Raw genomic sequence first — 21,345 nt, 5'->3', positions numbered from 1 at the left:
TATGTTTTGTTCAAAATGATTAAACCTCAAATAAACAAGCCAAAACCGACAATTCCAAAAATAAACCTTGATAATATTACTGATTTAAGGAAAAGCCTATGGAGGAAATGCACTCTACAAATGTTAATTTAATTTACACTGCCTCACGAAATTGAGACTAACTTATGGCAGTTTATACATTGTTGCAAATGAAAAGATAATTTAAATTATCATGGTAAAAAACATTTTAAAGTGTTATTATTTACAAGAGAAAAAAATAGGCTCTTATAAAAGGATCCACAACACTGATCAGTGAGCACATACAATTTATGAACATGTACAGATGTATTTGGTGTCTGTATTGTATGTAGAGATGTGCCAAAAAATTCTAAATGATGAACATGACTTACAACACTTATTTAATGAAGCTTTTAAAAGGAAAAATCCTCCATTTAAGATACACTTTATGTTCAGATAATTGTTCATTTAGAATCACTGTTGTAAAAGCTGACCGCAATGAATCAAACATAAACATTTAAAATTAAGCAGAACAGTTTGTATACGTTGCTGACTGAATTTTGGCTTTTCCCATGCCATAACAAAATAAAACATGTTATGCGATTGTAAGGCAAATAATTACAATAGAGTCTTATGCAAATTCAAGGGACTTAATTTTAACTCAATAAGATCATTGACCAAAAAAGAAAATTTCCCTCATCATTTACTCAAACTCAAGTAGTTCTAAAGTTCTGTTTCTTTTTTCTGTTGAACAAAACTAAAATATTCTAAAGAATGTTGGAGAGAAAAAAAAAACAGCCACTGACATCTATGGGAATAAATAATAATAATAATAATGTGTGTATATGTTCTGGTTTTATAAACATACTGTATTTACTCATCTGAATATAACTATATAATTCATTAATAAATATAATAGCAATAATCTTACATGTAACAATTTTAGTAATTATACTTTTTACAGTTTCTGTTATTATAATCTCAACAAAACTATAAATTATAAAGTATAGATTTTAGTAAAATGTAGTTATTAGAATTACTGTGCTCCATTCTCTTCTTAACATCACATAAGAGCACAACCATCAAATACATAGAAGAGAAACTGGTTCCACACAACTGTCCAAGCATCAGACAGGGAAAACCACAAACTGCTTGATTATTTGGTGCATTGTCTATGCACAGTTCAAGTTCAAAAAATAAATAATTCCAAAAAGGTTTCAATTTAAACAACCCCATTTACTTTATGTATAAAAGCTGCAGTTGATACAACTTTGACATGGTCAGACCTTAACTGCACTGTTGTTATGTCAATTGTTATAAGAATTGTGTGGTAAGGAAGATGCAGTAATTATGCATAACAGTCACATTCTAAAATTGCTTGACATTAGTTGAAATGGTGTTGAATAACTTGTTTTTTTTACAATACATAAAATAACATGGCATTTCATACAATTTCAGTTTAAAATGTATTATTGGAAATTAAAACAAATGGCTGCAGCCTAAAACAATTAACCATTCATATGTTACTATTTTAAAAGGTATGGTGGTGGAAAGGCCATCACTCAAAAATTGACCAATAATTTCCAATGCAGATGCACCAAAGGGTTGGGGTGAGATGGTGGCATTTAATCCTTCCTTGAGTGAATCCTTATCTTGTGGTCAATGGAAGTTTGCAGAGACCCCCTAGTAGTCACTGGACCCTGATAAAAAGAGACACAAAAACTTTTATAGTTGGACTGTAATACAATATACAGCTGAAGTCATAATTATTACCCCCCTTTGAATTTTTTTTCTTTTTAAAATATTTCCCAAATTTTGTTTAACAGAGCAATCATTTTTTACAGTATGTCTGATAATATTTTTTCTTTTGCAGAAAGTCTTATTTGTTTTATTTCGTCAAGAATAAAAGCAGTTTTTAATGTTTTTTAACAGCCATTTTAAGGTCAAAATTATTAGACCCCTTAAGCAATATTACCTTCTGATTATTTACAGAAAAAAACATTATTAAACAATAACTTGCCTAATTACCCTAACCTGCCTAGTTAACCCTTTAAAAGTCACTTCAAGCTGTATAGAAGTGTCTTGAAAAGAATCTAGTTTAAAAAAAATAATAATAATAATAATTAAAAAAAAAAAAAAAAAAAAAGTATTTTTGGCTGGATTTTCTCTTTTTTTGGGGGGGGTAGAAAAACGGATAAACTACTTAAATTCATTATACACATATAGGCGGTGCTGAAACAGCCAATTTCCTTTGACTCAACCAAATCTGACCTCCTGATGCCCCCTAAAAACGATAGTCCTCTGAGTACCAGCACCCAGACTTTTAATTATTATTTAATTATATATATATATATATATATATATATATATATATATATATATATATATATATATATATATATATATATATATATACTAAGTTTACATATTCTATTGTTTGATCAGTTAGCAGGCTTACATTCATTGCGTATGCATGAATGTAATAAAAAATGTAAATTAACAGTATTATCAGACATTTGTCATTAAAATCATAGTTCATGTCTTTAAAATCATCATAGTTCGCTGACAAAAAATAAAAATAATATATGCCTATAGTTCACCGCCAAATTTCTTGTTGCGGTGCACCTGATGCTGAGCATAGCCATTTCCCAGCAGCACCAGGTTTGCTTGATTGGTGAACTATAGGCATATATTATTTTTATTTTTTTGTCAGCAAACTATGATCTTATTTTAATGACAAATGTCTGATAATACTGTTAATATATATATCATTAAAAGTATGGGTGCTGGTACTCAGAGGACTATCGTTTTGAGGGGATATCAGGAGCTCAGATTTGGTTGACCAATCAGAGGAAATTTCTGCAAGTTTCAGCACTGCCTATATGTATATAATGAATTTTAAAAGTAGTTTATCCGTTTTGCTACCGTTTGCCTTTTGTATTGAATAGATGTATTAAAAACATTAATGCCATAGCCCCTTAAAATAAAATTTCCACAAAAATCTAAGAAAACAAACACGAGAACTGCTGAAATCTGCTGCTCTTTGTCTTGTGTTGCCTAGAATTCAGTCTTCACTGTTTGCCCTTCGGGTCAAAAATGGGTTTGCTTTACTAAACTTCTTAAATAATGCAGTTAAATTAAATTCAAGTCTTCAAATTCAAGTCATTTACCATGAAGAAACAACAATATCTTCATCATAAACTGTAAATGTTTAGGTTTTCCCTCATCAGTGCGTAGTATTTCATCAGTGTTTACTCGGTGGGCAACACCTTTTTGATTACAGTAAAGAGTGAATTTTTAATGCTAAAGGTACCTATGCAAGTGTGACAGTTTTTAGCAAGACAGTATTCATAAAAGTTAAAACAGGAGATTTGGTAACACTTTAAAATAACTACACGATTCAGTGAATCATTTATTAAACATTAGCAAATAGTTAATTTATTATTTGTTGTATAAACATCAACTCTACATTAGATGTTAGTATCAGTTAATAAATACAGCTACAATGCTGTTTTTTTTTTACTTATAAGCACATGTATAATCTGCTTAATGATTTTGTTTTCATGCTAATGATTAATTTTTTATAACTAAATTAAGTATTGCATTATTTACAAACCAGTTATATAAAATAGTTGGTATAGCTGCATAATTAAACAATTAATAAACGTGTGTGTGTGTGTATGTATGTATGTATGTATGTGTGCTCTTATAAATAACAATTAAAGGCATTGTATCAAATAAACAATAAATCATTTCAATTTTATTTAAAAAATAAAATGACTAAAGTTTAAACTTTACTAATTATCAGGGGTGTCCAAATATAACATAAAAATGGGCAAAACAACAACAATATAATGATTTAACAATATATTATGATAGAACATGTGAATGTTATTTAGCGATGTTTCAACAGTACCATGATTTTATTTTAGTTAAGATTGCAATTTCATTTGATACAGCTTCATTTGTGCATCTTCAAATTAATAGAAATGAATAAGTAGTTTATTTTTTCCTAAGAATATAACTGAGCTTTTAATTGTTGTTTATAAGGGACTTACAAAGCATAAATAGTACATATAATGGTTCATAGTGTGCAGTTATAAAGTGTTACTGCAGACTCTTATTGTGTGTGTTGGGAGTGTTCGTGTGTCAGTAGGTTTTGTGGTGTGAAAATTGTTTTATAGCTGATGGGTCAAAATTACCCCGAAGAACAACCGTTCTACATAAATGTGTATAACCTTAATGAAAACAGAAAATGAATAATCTTTTTTTAATGTTAAGGTAATTTTAAAAATAGATTACGGAAAAAATATTGTTTAGGGTATTTTAGTTTTTTTGCTGTTAAAATGGTGTCAGTGTCATTTTTTACCCTTAAGTCAAAAGGAGGGTTAAAGCAAAGAAGAAAAAAAAGATGTTAATCATTTATTTCAGAAAAAAAATGTTTCTGACAAATTTAAGCGTTACATTTAAGACAGAATTATTAGTGTGTAAGAACAGCTGTTTGGTGCGTTTTTGTGCCAAGATGATGGAGCAACATTTTAAGAAGTGCTGTTGGCAAATATTGCAGAGCTTTGTTGCTTGGCTACTTTTCTGCTGAGAATGGGCATTTTAAGATAATTTTTTTTTTATTTAATGAAAGTTATTTTGTATAAATGTATATATGATGTGCAACCTATTTACCAGCGTAAAGCAAAGATAGGTTATTGGATACTTTTTACTTGTGTACATGTTTGAGGCCATCTCTTTTCTTTCACTTGAGTACAAAAGTATAATCAGTACTTCAAATTTTACCTGTCATTTTAAACATGAGTACTTGTGCTTAAGGATGCATGCACTTTAGTCATATCTGATATCAACTATGAGTATATTAACCAAGAAAATGGAGCCATATAAATTTTTGGTTCAGGGTTTTTACATTTGATTCAACAAAAAAGGCACCAAAGTTTTTTTGTTTTTTTACAGTTATCTTTCATCCTAACTTAGCTTATATTTACTTTAACGAATTCCAAATGTTACATATAAAACAAACAAAACAAAACCATAAATAAATAAATATCTTTTTATATAACTTTGCAGCTCTAGTTCAAGTAATGTTCATAAACTGTCACACAGTTTAAGTCTTATAATGAACATTGAATATGGCATTATGCAATGAGTTATAATGTTATACTAAATCACATATTGAAAAATAAGATTAACATTGTTGGCCAAAAAAAAAAAAAAAGTACCTGATGGAAGTGGAAGAAGAGACAAATAGATCTTTATAGAGCACGGTGGATTCCATACAAAGACTGGTTGCTGAGGAGTGTCTGGATCAAGGGACCACAGATAAACATCAGAAGAGAATTCTGCATAAGACAGGTGAGATTTCTATTGTAAATAATTTTATTGTAAATTATTTTTATTGTAGAAAAATAAATAGAAAAATAAATAAAGTATCTAGTACATGACCTCTCAATAAAAAATCTGTCCATTAATTTAATGTAGGAATTTAGTACATTTCATGCATTTTCACAACATTGGGGGAATGGGGGAAACATATTATACTTGTGAAAAAACTCTTTCAAAAACACCTGAAAAAATTACAATACAATTAACAAGTAATATTTTTCCAGAGATTTGTGCCCCTAAAATACAACAATTAGTAAATAAATTTACAACATATGACAACAGAACAAACCTTATGCCAGTGTGATAGAAAGTAATTATTAATAGTAAAAAATAAAATAATGAATATTGTTAAATAAAAATAATAAATATATATAAAATTAACTAATTAATTAATTTCTTACAATTATAGACAATGACATTTCCATTAACCCTGTCTGAGTGACACGTCGTGAGGCCATTACGTCACATGATCAACGGCTGTTTGTCAACAGATGACATTGCACCCTCAACGTTTGTTTTTTTTATAATAGGTTGATATTTAGCTCAAGAATTATCTGTAAATACAAAATTTGTACATATAACAATCCTGTTCATTCGTAGTTATCTGTTTGTTTACATATTAACTTTTTTTTTGTTTATTCGGTTTTAAGCTTAAGGTTAATTTGTCCGTTGTTGGTAAGTACCGTTATTCCATTAAATAACGTCAGCCTTGCAACATCGTAAGATTATTTATTAATTTATTTGTTAAGTATGTGCTATCCAGTTAAGGACTTTTTTTACCGTAAAACCATGATTTTTGGCGCACTGAATAAAAATACACGTTACCTAAAATACTTAAAATATGTTTCTGTTAGCAAAAATAGGTAAATCTATGATAACCATGGCACAACTATATTAACACACTTTTATTAAATATTTGTGTACTTATTTATCTATAGTAAAGCAGGGTTAATAACCGAAAGGGTTGACTGACGTGGTCAGGCACGCGTAGGGCGGGAAAAGTTATGTCGTAGATTAGTTTGGTCCAACAGCATTGAGAATAGTAACACGTGACCTATGGTCTATGCTTCAGTGACCTGTATGAAATCGAACTGATAGGTTTAATAAGCACGAAACTGGTTAAACAGGCTTTATTAACATACTATAATCATCAGACTCACTCGATCCTGAAGGACTACTGTCCAGAGTATGCACAACCTCCAAACGCAACCATAAATGTTAGTTATGCCTAATAAAGTATGTGCCGGATTCAAAATGGTATTAAAAGTTTTTTATGTGGAAAAACAGTGGTCAGCACCAAATATAGATGAAAACGGATTATAATCCGTGTTAACAGTGACCATTTTTATGAACTTTTCTCGCAATACCGAATTCCCTGCTCTAATGCTATCCCGTGACTAAAACCACATAAACATAAACTATAGGAAAATAACACCATGTCATGAAACACAAAGTAAATTGTTTTACCTGTAGAGCCGTGAACCTCGTGTTGGTTGTGGTCATCGTATCGTTGTCTTCTTCTAGACATTGCCGTTTTGCATAAAGATTTATTTATAAGCGTATTACTGCCACAGTGCCACCTATTGATTAGGACCTCTTTCAAAATCGGGATCATTAACTACCATTTAGCCCACTAAATTCTATCATATAAACCTTAAAAATATCAATAAAGATTTAAATCTATTATCCTCTAGTTCTTTTCCAAAAACAAATAAATCTCCTTACAATTTTTGTCAAGTTCAGAAAACAGAAACAAATCTTTAAATAGTATATAACCCACTTCTTGTTTCTTCTTGTTACTTTTTTAAACTTTATAAAAACCACCCTCATTTCATAATCCATATTTACAGTAGCATTAGCAACAGTTTAAATAAAAAAAATCAGCATGGTTTTAAATACATAACTCTCCATAGTCCACTGTTTTGAAACCCCTCAACTTAAACCATAGTCGAAGAAAAAAAAAAACTCAAATAAATATATAAATAAAATAATCCTTAGCCCTTAGTTTTTTAGTTTCACCTTAATTTTTTTCCAAATTTGTTCTCCTGAGATTAAAGGACAATTCAATCAAAAATGAAAATTCACTCAACATTTACTCTCCCTCAAGGGGTTTCAAACTTTTATGATTTTCTTTCGTTTGATGAATAAAATATAAGACATTTTGAAAAAACCTGAAAACCTGTAACCATAGACTTCCATAGTAGAAAAACAAATACTATAGAAGTCAGTGGTTACAGGTTTCCAGCTTTCTTCAAACTATCTTCTTTTGTGTTCAACAGAGAAAAGACAGCCAAACAGGTTTGGAACAAGTGAATGGTGAGTAAATGGTGATAGAATTGTCATTCTTAGACGAACTGTCCCTGTAATTTTGGGTAGGATAAAAAATACATTCAAAGGAGTAGCAGAATATAGGCATTCTTATGGGTTTAGTTCTAGTTCAATTAAACAAACATTTTATAAAAAGGAGTAATCATACATTTATTAAGCTTTTTATACTGCTTCTAGGCATGACAATGACAAAACTGACGTTACCTGTTTTATCTTTTCCCTAATTACAGAGTTCTCTACAGTCAACTGACAACTACATAACACTTACACATTCTGTCCCTCAAAAATAAGGTACGTGTAATTATTGTGACAGAACTACTGGTCATCAGGAAAGTGGTTCTAAAATTTCAAATCTTGGAGACTCATAACACTGCACATTCTGGATGTCTCCCATATAATATGCACCAATTAGTTTACCAAGCTTCAGTTTTATAAAGTTCAATTAAATGTAAGCGTACATGTAAGCAGTGTGATGTAAAGCAGGTCGCACACCAGAAGCGCCGCGACACAGCGCGCACATGACAGTTTAAAGCATCACACACTAGACGCGCACATTCGAATGATATTTAACATTAAACTAATCAGATGCCGCTTTGTAGCGAGGCTGAAAAATGAACTTCGTCCTGTGCCGTGGCGCCGCCGACTTGCAGCACCTGTGTGTGTATTCTGATCGAAACCTATGTTTAGAATTCTAAAATGCATGGCGCTGCGTGGCGCGCTGCGGAGCGGCGCTTCTGGTGTGCGACCTGCTTAAGGGTCTTAAAGTACTGAATTTCAAAACCAATGCAGGCTTAGCATGTTAGGGCAATGCATTGTGTGTGTGTGTGCATTACGGATTGTAAAAAAACAATCTTACTGGACACAACAGGAGAAAAGCCAAAGCCAAGGTGGACAAACAGCTTTATTCAATGCATGTGTTATAAGCATCACTATTGAGGGAACAGTATGGTGGCATTGACAAGCAGCACTGTTGAAGACGGCACTGACTTCTTGGACTGTTTGTCCCATGTTAATGAGACTGAATGCAGTATCATCCTGGCAAGTGCTTCATAAACGAGTCAATCTGACTAGTTCAAGTCCCCTCAATGATGACTTTGACAAGATGGGAAACAGAAAAAAAAAAAAATTAACACATGCATCACTAAATGAATTACTCATAATCATTCACAATTACAATCCGAGTCTGCCAAAAGATACAAGGACAATATTAGGTAAAGTGCGTTCAAAGAGAATAGCCTTCTTTTTGCAAATGAGTTCTCTTTGAACGCACAGGGTCAGTGATATACTTTTGGTTCAATGGCATCCATTTCAAGGGTCCTCTATGACAACATGTACATTTTAAGGAAGATAAAAATTTTAAGTTCCAGGTGAGCATTGATGGTCTTCCTCTCTACAAGAGTTCATTTGCTCAATGCTGGCTCAGTCTAGTAGAAGTTTAAAACTTGGTGCAGGGGGAACATGTGCCAATAGATTTATTGTGGGCTGAAGGTACTGTAAAACTAGCTCCCTGAATAAGTATCTCGAAGACCTAATCTCTGAAATCAAAGAGTTAAAAAAAATGGCTTTGAATTTGAATGACTAAAGTTAACATTCAAGTTTGCTTTTGCAACATGCTTTTCTAAAATGGCCAACCAGGTTACCATGGGTGTGAAACATGTATTCAGGATGGTGTGCACCTGGAAAACAGGATGGCATTCCTCAGAAATGTACCTAGAGTGAGTATGCCCATATACTCTGAAACTGGACCAGGCAAACCATTTGTCTATATTGGCAGAAAGGTTGCAAAGCTGCAAAACATAATTTCAGAAAAGCATGGCATTTACATGGTCTACACCACGTTCAGCAAACACTAACTCCTTTTTGACTATCCCCACGCTTCCATCCTCCACACTTGGCATCTACCTACTGATGTCATGTCAGGACCAATCCATCTCTGCAAGATTGAAAATATTGAAATGAAAGCTTTTTTTAGTCCCTTGCAGAAATTATTTTGTTTCAGTTTAAACTTTACACACATAGTATCTATCTATTTCCACATTTTTTTTTTTTTTACATATACTGTATAGTGCGAGTATAATTATTGTGCAAGATGATATTCTGATCATATTTTTTCCTAGAGCATTTTGAAAATTGTAAACCTTAATCACTACCAGGGCTTGATATTGACTTTTTTTTATCACCAGTCACTGTGGCTTGTAGTTTCCAAGGTTACTAGCCACTTGCCTTTTTCACTAGCCACAATTTTGTTGTTGGGAAAATATATTTTATATGCAGAAAATTGACTTGCAAGCAAAAGAAAGCAGGTGAAAAACAAACCATGTGTGATAATGAAATATTAATCATGTGCACACAGTTAACATTAGGCACATTAATAATCTGTTCAAACAATAGTTAAAGTGGCAATCACTGCTGCTTACAAAGACCTGTTTTTAAATCTAAAGCTCTTGAAAGCAGAAGGACTGTGGATGCACGACAATTACTTTTGTCCAGTCTATTTCAAATAGAATCCATCACACCAGTTTCATTTCCAAGCAGGATTGCTACATGCAAGGAAACGGTAGTGCACAAGTATTTTCAACACTCGGCTCTCAAAAACATCTCTCAGTGAGTAAGAATAGCCTGTGTCTCACAGTGTGTATGATCAAGCTCTCATTTGGTATTCATCTTTTGTTTTGCATAAACACAGTTGTTTTTGTCAATCATGCTGCTTCTCGATTCTGAAATCTCATTTGCTGTTCCACTCATTACTGTGTATATCACTAATTTTGAAAAAAATAAATATAATTTTTTTTAAATCACATTTGCATGCATATTGATAAACGGTAAAAAACTGAAATTATAATATTTAGTGATAAGCCAGCATTGGCCTGGTCAGGACACTGACAATCCTGTCTACTGTCCCAAAAACTGGACCATCCTTATTGTTGAACCCTGCTTTTAAGAAAACTACAATTAAAAAATTATTTTCAACCAGCCAAAGTGGCTAGTGGGAATGGCAGTCTTTACCCGCCACAGCTGAAATCTACCTGCATTTGGTGGTTTGGCGAGTATTAATGTCAAGCCCTAATCACAACTATAACCAATATGTAATATTATATGAAGGCAGAAAGTGAAAATAGCTCGATTCAAATGATCCAAAATAGTTGTCATTACTTTATTTTGCAATTTCTAGTATTGCCTTCTTCTCACCGTCATTTAATAATTTTGCAACTTTTCAGTCCAAGTTATATTTTTACCAGTAAAACACCTGAATTTAAAGCATTTTTACTTTGAGTGTTGTCAGAAAATTATATATCAATAATGAATGATGAATACAAAAGTAGTAGTGGTTCTTAAGATTGATGTGGTCTGGAATTGGTAATATATGCTTGGGAAAAAATGTATCTGAATATTAACTTGCATCATTATTTTGCATGAAATGTATTGTGTATTTGAATCATGCACATAAACAACCGAAATTTAATATGTGTCATTTAACATTATGGGGCTCTAGGTTCTTGCAGCTTAAAAAAAATGTACCTGATAGTGGAGTTCATTCACGAAGGGAGTACCGGACCTGTCGCCAAGTCTTGGTACTCAGAGGGTCACTCGTGGTGGCCTCCATACAAGAAGATAGACAGGGTATTGAGGAGTGTCCGGTTGATGGAGGCACCACAACCAGATAAAGGTTGGACCAAGCATCAGGCCAGAATTCTACACGAGTCAGGTACACAGAAGTACATTGTAAATAAACAATATTAAACAAAGGATAAATTCAATAATATATGACGTTCCATAGACTACTGCATTCATGAATTGTTACATACTTTATTTCTTTCAGCATCTTTTGACAAGATTTCAAAGAAATGGAAACAGGCATGCTACACATCTGACATCTCGGAATCTGAAATGCCTGCTAAAAGAATTCCAAAGTAAGTTGTAAAAACACACATTTTACTTATAACAACAATATTCAGTCTTCTGAAGCTAAACAAAGTTCATGTGAGTAACAAAGGTAAATTTATTTAATTGTAGTATTAAATTCAGCCGCAGTTTTAACATCTCAAACACACTTATTAGGTAAATCAGGTATGTTTAGTTTTAAATGTATCATCAACTGTTTGTTTGTATTTTTTGCAACATGCAAATACACAATTATGCCAGATTTAAACAAGCAAAAGGTTTTGTTATTTTTATTATTATATTTTGTCCATTTCCTAACTTTCCTAAGAATGATGAAAAATTATATTGAACTTATTTTTAATTTTGTTTGTGTTTTCTTCTTCTTCTTACATTTAAAAAACAAGACATTGTTATAATCCAATCATGCTTTGTAAAATTAACTACCCTGATTGTGCTCATAGAAAGAAAATATACACATCAGATGATGAGCCTTGCGATACTCCCCACAAAAAAAAGAAACTAAATAAAGAAAAAAGTCTACCAACACCAAGGGTCCCACCTGCACCAAAAGTTCCAACACCCCCAAAACATATCAGGGCAAAAGGTAAAAATACACCCCTTGTATCACTGCCAGACAAAAGTGTATGTATGATCACTGACAAGTTTTTTTTTTTTCAGGTCCTCTTGTAGGACCTCAGCTAACATCATGTAAAACAATGAACAGTTTTTGCAATTGTAAGTTTTAATTAGTAAAACAGATATTTGATGTTTTAAGTACTTTGTGATATGCTCAAGAATGTTCCTTAATCACAGTAAATTAAATGTAATGCACAAGCTCTTGTGACATGTTGCTTTACCATAATGTTTTCAGCTAAATCCAGTAATATTGCTCTTTTAACATTTTGCAAAAAAAAACTACTGTTATTACATTCATAAATTGAGTATTACATTTTAAGAGCCACAAATAACTTTTAATTGCTAATTAGAAGCAACAGCCCTGTCAGGCTATAAAGAAATGTGCAGTACAATGTAATCTTTGTTTGTGAGACAGATATAACATCTGTTTCATCTGTAATGTTTTAACAGCATTTGTCCGTGACCACCAAAAAGCTACAGAAAAGCAACAGCAGGCCTGTTTTGAAACTCCCTCCACTAGTCAAGGTAACTGGCTTTACATGAATACTGTAACTACAAACTGTAAAAGCTGTTACTTCACAGCATTCATGACTCAAAAGCTGACTCAATGACAGGCTGGTTCATGATTCCTATTGCTGAATAGACATCACTCACCTACAGTTTGTGCACAAATATAAATAAATGTAATATTCTGATCCTATTTTTAATAGAAGTACATTGTACCTCTTCCAAATCAATCTATATATATATATATATATATATATATATATATATATATATATATATATATATATATATATATATATAGTTTAAGTAAAAGTCACTTAAATAATATATACAGTTGAAGTCAGAATTATTAGCCCCCCAGTTTATTTTTTCCCCAATTTCTGTTTACAGAGAGCAGATTTTTAAAACATATTTCTAATCATATTAGTTTTAATAACTTATTTCTGATAACTGATTTATTTTATTTTTACCATGGTGACAGTAAATAATATTTGACTAGATATTTTTTCAAGACACTTCTATACAGCTTAAAGTGGCATTTAAAGGCTTGACTATGTTAATTAGGTTAACTAGGCAGGTTAGGTTAATTAGGCAAGTTATTGTATAATGATGGTTTATTCTGTAGACTATCAGAAAAAAATAAAGCTTAAAGGGGCTAATAATTTTTAACCTTAAAATGGGTTTAAATAATTAAAAACTGATTTTATTCTAGCTGAAATAAAACAAATGAGACTTTCTCTAGAGAAAAAATATTATCAGACATACTGTGAAAATTTCCTTGCTCTGTTAAACATCATTTGGAAAATATTTAAAAACAAGAAAAACTAATTCAAAGGGAGGCTAATAATTCTGACTTCAACTGTATATTATATGGCTAGGAGAAAGTCTAACACAAGCTAACTTTTAAATTGAGTCCACTGGACAAGAAATGCTCATAGGGGAAACTAACATTTAAACATAAGGGGTCACAATAAACTGGCCGAGAAGAAAATAATTTTATAAAATAGGATTTCAGTAATTAAGATGAATAGTTTAGGAAACCCAGTTTGCCAGAGCCAAAACAAGTACAATGTGTCAGATTCTGTGTCAAAGAATGACACAATTTGACTCAATGTATCGATTGTACCCACTTAAGAATCACACGCAGAAATGTTGTAAAATGCCCTGAGACTTTTATAGGCATAGGTTGAAAGGACAAGCACCACTCCCTTTGTATCTGTTTAAAGAATTTATCTTCCAGAAGTTTTCAGTGTTCATTTCAAAATTAATTTCCTATATTGAAAGATTCGTCCGCTTCATCATTGAAAGAGTTAGGTTTGAAAGCATCAGGAACCCTTTAGTCACTGGCAAGTACAATGTTTCAGCTTCTGTGTCAAAGAATGACACAATGGGATACAATGTCTCAAAATGTATTCACTCAAAAATAACCACAAGTTGAAATACTGAAATACACTGAGAACTTCATAGGCATAGGTTGAGAACTGGTCCAGAAGGACAGGACCACTTCCTCTTGTAACTGTTAAAAGATATTATCTTTCAGAATCTTGCAGTAAGTCATCAGAGTTCATCCAGAGTTTAAATCCTTCTCCTATCCTTAAATTTTCATTGTTACTAGCAGTTAAAACCATGAATCCCTTATCACTGTCAATATAACCAGATATCGACTTTCATAATAATTGTGCACAAATTGTATGTTTCATGATCTGCTTATTCTGAATAGACTGAATCTTCTCTGAACCAGGAATTACAATTGAAAAAGTCAAATAACATTTCATAATTGCAAAGAAAATAATTGCAGTTTCAGCTCCAGACGTACCTGTGAGGTTCTGCCAGGAAGTGGAGCACCAAGACACTTGGGATAAACCCCAACCTGAAAATCAAGGTAAAAAACAAAATAAATAATAACAGATTAATTGGTATTTGAAATAAGAACCCAGAAGGAAAATTGCTGCACATACTCACACTAGGTAACTCAACATTTTCTGTACAATCCAACAGAGGATGCATTTTCTGTGCTGCGGCCTTTACAAGACAGAGCACCACGTAAGTTGTATGTCTCACTTCGGGTAATTACGGTAACATTTAATTTAGCTGTATTGTAAAAAAGAAAATGTTTGATTAAACAAGACTGTAAAGCTAAGACTAAAATACAAAAAAGAGAACGCAAATCATTTACAACAGTAGAAAGAGTACCATTTTGTCAAATGTAAAGAAAGCTCAATAAAGACAAAGCTTCTCATATGCAGATCACCAATGCGATACCTGCCTATATTGAAATCTGTTGCATTTAAATTTATGCAAACTACATATATGCCATGCAAGTTCCTATTTGGATTTTACAAATAAATTATATTTTATTTATGCAATATACATTTTAAAATATTGCAAAAATGGCTGTGCTGCTTACAAATATTGTCTTTCAACTATTGGAATTATATGTACAGATATGTTCACACACAAGCACGCACACAGACACACAGACACAGACACACACACTCTGCTCAGCACATATGAGTACACCTCCTTTTGAATTGGAATATTGTCATCTATTTTTCAGTGAACAGAGATAATATTTTTGTTCATTTAAATAAAAGATGTTTATTAAACAGTTATGTGCACTAAAATACAAGTCAAATTTATAATAATAATAATAAATGTAATATTATTTTAAGTTTCTCTTTATTTTTCCTGTATTTTAGAAGTTTTTTGTATATATTTTTGAACCTTAATAAAAATTTATTTAGCTAAATTATTTCCTACTTTACTTTAGTACTGACAAACCTAATGTATATGCACAAATATAATATTGTAAAGCATTCTACAAAAAAAAAAAAATATATATATATATATATATATATATATATATATATAATTAAATTTAATTATTAAAACCTAAAAATATTAATTAGTAATATAAAATTGACATATCTGTACATATTTGTAATTCCAATTGTTTAACAAATATATAAGTGGTCAATGACAAATATTGTATGTGAAGTCTAAATATGAACTTTTAATTCAATTATTTGTTTTCTATATACAGGGTGATTAAAAAAAGAATACCACAACTTTAAAAATCTGTATTTAATCAAAGAAACATGATGGAACCTTGGGTAAATAATCAGTGTGATGTCCTTAAAAGTTTTTTAGTAGTAAGCAAGTTCATAGATGTTCAATATCACCCCCTTTTCTTTGCAGAGTTCTTGATTTTAAAAGTTGTGGTATTCTTTTTGAATCACCCTGTATATTTACATGCATCAGATTTCTATATGGGTGACCTGATCACCTACATGTTTCTACCATCAAAGATTAAATAAAACAATAATAAAGTATACAGAGGAAATCCTAAACACATTTATTGTATTTTTTGCAACCTTTTTATACTTTTGTTTGTTTGTTTTTTATTATTTAGACAACACATACTCTGTCCAAGATCCAAAGCCATCAGCAGATCAAAGAAAAATGCAGAGTAAGTGTAAAAAATAAATAAATTATATACATTTTATGTAGTGTCATAGTAGCAAATGCAACTTACTAACTTGACCTTTCTCAGCACCAGTTTTTCCAATAAGCATGTCCCATGTAAATGAGCAAGAAGATGCTTGGGGGGACCACCCATCGAGCTATCGAGGTGCAAGAACATTCAATAAAACATACACAGCAAATTAGTTTCTAATTATTAACATGGTAATGTTACATTGTCTGTACAATCACGCAGAAGACACAACTTCTGAGCTGAGACCCTCAAGTACCCAGGCAAGAGCGAAGAGTAAGTAATTTGTTTTTTTAATTGACAGTTACTTCTTATGAATTATTATTATTATGTTTTTGTATACAGTATTTGTAGTTGTATTTATATACTGCTAACCAACATCTATTAATGTAGTTAAATCTTAACAAATGAATTAAATTTCTTGCAAATAAATTAACAATTTGCTAATGCTAAATGCATGATTCAGTGTGCAGTTGTTACGAAGTGTTACCCAAACTTTCTTCCTTCTTGCCGAACACAAATGAAGATATTTTGAAGAAAGTTGGAAACCTGTAACCATTTACTTCCATAGCATTTTCCTACTATAGAAGTCAATAATCACTGGCTTTTAGCTTTCTTCACAATACCTTCCTTGTGTTTAGCAGAACAAAAAAAAAAACAAATGTTTATAACCACTTAATGGTGTGCAAACGTAAGTAAATGTACATCTTTTTAATTTATTTGTAAACATATTAATCAACACTGAATATGAAACTTGTTCAAAGCAACTAATCAATGACATTTTCCAATTTTCTGTGAAATTTTTCATGGTTAATAAGCTGTTTGCAAAACATTATCTAATTATTTCCTTGTAACCTAATAAATACAACACTATACAACAATAAAAAACACTTCGTTAATTATAGTGACAGTAAAAAAACTCACTGTATTCAGAATATTAATGTATTAGAGTACAATATATAATTTATGATTACCTATAAATTACTAGTTTGAAAATTAATTTAAAGCGTTTTGTTAATTTATGCTTTCAATAACTTTGGGGACCTAATGATTTTATATGCACAGAAAAATTCACATAAAAAATATTTTACGTAAAAGCACAGACCAAGAGGGGGTTGGCTTCTGTCTGCTTTTTAAAGTTCAGTTTTATTTCCTCTTAATTCAGTTTTGCAATTTTGCTCTCTGAATTCTGTGAATAGTTTAAGTCATTTTAGCCGTAGAAAAACAATGTGTAATCAGACGAATATAGTTTTTTTTTATTGTTTAAGGTTTCAAGCATATTATTATAATATCCTCATAACATTTTTGTGAATCGTTCAAAAGTGATTTTGCTTGCAGATGCTTCTGGTATCAGCCGATGGAGCTGCATCTCCAGTCAATGCACACGTAAGTGAAATTTAAGTGCTATGTACACTGAAAAAAGTGTTGCATGCAGAGCTGTTGCAAACAATTTGTTTGTGTTGAATTTAAACAAACAAATTAAGTTTAGTAATGTACAACTTAATTTGTTTGTTTAAATTCAGCCCAAATAAATTGTTTACCACCTCTTAACATAAAGAAATTGTGTTAATCCAAGGAATCATCTTTGAATAATTTTTTTCAGTGTATAATAATAATCATTTAAAAATATTTACATATAGTTGAATAGAGATTAACCCACTTACTGTGTTGCAGCTGTGGAGAGGGCAATTTTGGAGAAGCTTAATGAGCTGGACTTGAAGATTACCCATCTAACTTCAGTGGTCTAGTCCCTTGCCCCTCGGTCAAGTGGTCAAATGGTGGTGGACACTGAGGATGACACCTTTCCTATTGAAACAATGGAGGACCTTGAACAACTGGAATGGCAATTAGCTGAAAAACCAATGATGGAGAAGATGGTACGAATATTTAAGATTTAAAGGTTTTACAGCTGTTGTTAAGTAAATCTTTATTATATGGCCAGTTTCACAGGCAACACTTAAAGCTAGTCCCAAACTAAAAATGTATGTGTGAGCTGTGTGATGCCTTACAATATCTCATTGCTATAATTTTTTACCAGATGCACGCTAGTATCGTGCTTATATTTTCTTTCACATGCATTTTTATAAAAGAAGTTTTATATCTAACATTAACTAAGACTTATAGTCCAGACTTAAGCTCATCCTTGTCTGTAAAACTGGGCCATAGTCCTTGCACTTTGTCTGTAAAGATTTAATATTACCTTTTATTTTTAAGATGAAGAGGTTATCCATCAGAGGAGGACAAACTCTGAAAAAAACCATTTGGCGTGTAGCCTCCAAAGTGTTTGGTCCAGTGGCCAAACAGCTCAACTGGTGTGGAAGAGGAGATAAAAGAGGCCTAAAAAACACAAATATTGGGACACTTGTGATAGGTATGTTCAATTGTCTTGCAATGAACGGTTTAGATAATACCTTTAAAGACAGAACTGCCAGTATATCTCTATAGCATGATTACCTTGTACACACATAATATGGTTATCAGTGTGCTATAAGCTTACGAGCTAGCATATGCTATTCATATATTGTAAAATTATATTTAATACACAAGAGTGTTTCAGAAATAAAATTTAGATCATTTTTTTAAGTGGAGAATTGTTCATTCTTGTATATTAGGGCAAGGAGATTAAACCTTAAATCAAAACCTTGATTGATTGAACACTTTACCTCCTTTTGAAATATTGAATCATTATATTATTTTCCAAGTAATTTTTTGTACTTAATCAAGTTCCATTTATTCATTTACTAAACATTTCAGTTTTAGTGTTAAAAGAAAGTTTCCCTAAAAAAATATTTCCAAGTCAAAAGTGGAACTTGTGTCTGGAAAATAGTAAATAATAAAGCAATGTGAAAAAGTACATAATGTGAACATTGCTGTTCACAATAATATTTTAAGTGCGTGTGTGTGCATGCTTCTCTTTACGAAAAGACAGCTTACATTGTACGTTCATTCATTCATTTTCTTTTTGGCTCAGTCCCTTTATTATTTCGGGGTCGCCACAGCAGAATGAACCGCCAACTTATCCAGCATTCGTTTTACGCAGCGGATGCCATTCCAGCTGCAACCCATCACTGGGAAACACACACACACACACACACACACACACACACACACACACAATGGACCATTTTTTTAGCTTACCCAATTCACCCATACCTCGTCTTTGGACTTTGGAAATCGGAGCACCCGTAGGAAACCCAAACGAACACGGGAAGAAATTGAAAACTCCACACAGAAATGCCAACTGACCCAGCCGAGGCTCGAACCAGCGACCTTCTTGCTGTGAGGCGATAGTGCTGATTACTGCACCTACGTTGTATGTGATAACTAGAAATAATAAAAACAAAACCTCAGTCGATTTGATTATGAATATACGCTAAAGAAAAGTGAGTTATGCTTCACAAATTATAGGTCATATAATAATCCAAAAAGAAAATCTGTCATGCCTCTGAATATTAATCACATTGCCTGCATTCGCTTGAGCTTTGCTGAAGTACATGTGGACGGTACATGCATTAAATCGCCACGTGGGGATATATGTCGGTTATGGATTTAGGTTTCGATTTTCGAATAATCTCCCAGCACTACTGTATAATGCATATGTACACTTTTACAGTATTCATTATTTTGCAGTCAATTTGTCGTATGATATTAATCTAATAAATTTAAAGAACAAATTTTCCCGAAATTTAAGTTAGCCCTAATCACCTTGAACTGCTGCTTGGTCCGTTGTCATCACAACGTGTTTAAACATAGCTTTATTCGTCTAAATAAAGTTATTACCTAAATTTACTACAAACAAAGTGGAATAAATATTTTACTGACCACACATATCAATAACAATGAATCAGACTGCTTACCTCAGTATTCCCGCGTGGACTGGTGTCTTCTACGTGCTGAGTGTGATGCTTTGAGGAAACATGCGCAATAGTGATGAAGTTTCGAACACAAAAGAGTCGATTCCTTGAATTTGACCACGTTGTCCAAGTGCATACTAATGCAAGTACACTTGTTTTTGTTGTTGTTATTTTTTCTTTATTTATTTTATGGCGGATTTAAGCTTTTGCACCTCTCGTTTCTATTTGACATCAATTTTTCAAAGCTATAGCTTAATTTATTTGAGAGTAACATTCTAAAGAATATGATATTGATTACATGAGGACGGTGCATGATCGAATAGTAAAAATATTTCCAATCTAAGCCGTATTTCAACAACAAATGAACAGCAAACAAATAAAGGTAGGCTAAACTGATTTAAAAAATGGTGTTAACGATAATTATCTAAAATAGACGATATGCCATTTAGCTAAACGAATTTCAAACAATCATATTATTTCTTCCACTCTATTATTATTATTATTATTATTATGTAGTCAAATGCAATAATTAACATGGTGTGTATTAATTTTGGTCAGATAAAAATAAAAGGCTCACAATAAAATAAAACACCCCCTAAGCCTTCTTAAAACCGCGTTATTTTAATTTCTTTATTTTTATTCTTTTTTAACAGGTGCAGCTATGAGGAACCCCGTGCTTCCGTCTCCAACAGAGGCAGAAGCAGAAAAATATTTGAAAGACTTTCTCCGCTTGGCCCCAGGAAGAATGGCCTCTTAAGCCAGTTGCTATTTTTTATTTATTTATTTGCTGCTATTTGGTTTTGTTTGCTTCAAAAAATATGAATTCTAATCAATTATAATATAATAAAATTCTACAAATAATTCTTCAGCCGTTGAGTTTTTCATTTTAAGTGGATATACTTGAGCTTATTATATATGTGAAGACGGATGTATAATCAGAGTACCTGTAACTGTTATTTATAGCAGTATGAATGAAGGAATGTCTAAATAAACAAATAAAAAAACGACGTCTATGCTACATAAATAAGATGTCTCACAGACCTAACATTCTAAAAATGAACATCTGTAATGCATCGCATAGACGTTGTTTGAATGTATGACAAGGACGTCTATGCGACGTTTTCCAGATGAGCAAACGCCCTGAATAAGACGTCTCCCAGATGAAAACGCGGATGTCCAGCAGACGTCTCTGCGACGCATGTGTGCTATCTGGGAGAGAGAGAGAGAGAGAAAGAGAGCAAGTGAAAAGTAGAAAAC

At 31.9% G+C, this 21,345-nt stretch overlaps 1 protein-coding gene and 2 long non-coding RNA genes across 21 annotated transcripts; 1 reads left to right on the top strand and 2 right to left on the bottom strand.

The window, feature by feature from the left end:
- Positions 1–1,218: 1,218 nt before the first annotated feature.
- si:dkey-22h13.6 lies at positions 1,219–6,885 on the bottom strand. Its single transcript, XR_224233.5, has 3 exons — positions 6,856–6,885; positions 5,226–5,345; positions 1,219–1,697 (listed from the first exon to the last, which is right to left on the bottom strand). It is a non-coding gene; the product is annotated as a si:dkey-22h13.6 (long non-coding RNA).
- On the top strand, positions 5,839–20,949 carry LOC101885251 (uncharacterized). Of its 3 annotated transcripts, XM_073947875.1 has the most exons (17): positions 5,839–6,063; positions 7,668–7,704; positions 7,947–8,007; positions 11,210–11,422; positions 11,537–11,627; positions 12,060–12,202; positions 12,277–12,333; positions 12,685–12,759; positions 14,540–14,623; positions 14,740–14,784; positions 16,154–16,210; positions 16,295–16,372; positions 16,460–16,510; positions 17,573–17,620; positions 17,909–18,111; positions 18,449–18,605; positions 20,742–20,949. In XM_073947875.1, exons 4-15 carry the CDS (start codon positions 11,230–11,232, stop codon positions 17,980–17,982), a joined length of 996 nt encoding a protein of 331 aa, XP_073803976.1. In that variant the 5' UTR covers positions 5,839–6,063; positions 7,668–7,704; positions 7,947–8,007; positions 11,210–11,229; the 3' UTR covers positions 17,983–18,111; positions 18,449–18,605; positions 20,742–20,949. The 3 variants fall into 3 exon arrangements, with proteins under 3 accessions (XP_073803976.1, XP_073803977.1, XP_073803978.1); XM_073947876.1 differs by lacking the exon at positions 12,277–12,333; XM_073947877.1 differs by lacking the exons at positions 5,839–6,063; positions 7,668–7,704; positions 7,947–8,007; positions 12,277–12,333 and having other exon boundaries at positions 9,648–11,422.
- Positions 8,600–20,141, bottom strand: si:dkey-22h13.5. 17 transcript variants are annotated; one of them, XR_012402310.1, is made up of 10 exons: positions 20,092–20,141; positions 19,373–19,558; positions 18,435–18,571; positions 17,899–18,040; positions 16,277–16,364; positions 14,704–14,832; positions 14,558–14,611; positions 11,523–11,611; positions 11,236–11,409; positions 8,600–9,649 (listed from the first exon to the last, which is right to left on the bottom strand). It is a non-coding gene; the product is annotated as a si:dkey-22h13.5 (long non-coding RNA). The 17 variants fall into 17 exon arrangements; XR_012402311.1 differs by having other exon boundaries at positions 8,600–8,808; XR_012402303.1 differs by having other exon boundaries at positions 11,523–11,608.
- Positions 20,950–21,345: the final 396 nt, after the last annotated feature.

The sequence above is a fragment of the Danio rerio genome, chromosome 4 (genome assembly GCF_049306965.1).
Source record: "Danio rerio strain Tuebingen ecotype United States chromosome 4, GRCz12tu, whole genome shotgun sequence".
In the NCBI taxonomy this organism is placed as follows: domain Eukaryota; kingdom Metazoa; phylum Chordata; class Actinopteri; order Cypriniformes; family Danionidae; genus Danio; species Danio rerio.
Note: the sequence above shows the minus strand (reverse complement) of the source record. Positions and strands in the feature narration are given on the sequence as shown.

Excerpts from the sequence above, each read along its gene's own strand:
- LOC101885251 (XM_073947875.1), top strand. The coding sequence starts at position 11,230 with ATGTACCTGATAGTGGAGTTCATTCACGAAGGGAGTACCGGACCTGTC. Across the intron at positions 12,760-14,539 it reads AACTCCCTCCACTAGTCAAG|TTTCAGCTCCAGACGTACCT; the intron begins GTAACTGGCTTT and ends AAATAATTGCAG. Across the intron at positions 17,621-17,908 it reads CATCTCCAGTCAATGCACAC|CTGTGGAGAGGGCAATTTTG; the intron begins GTAAGTGAAATT and ends ACTGTGTTGCAG.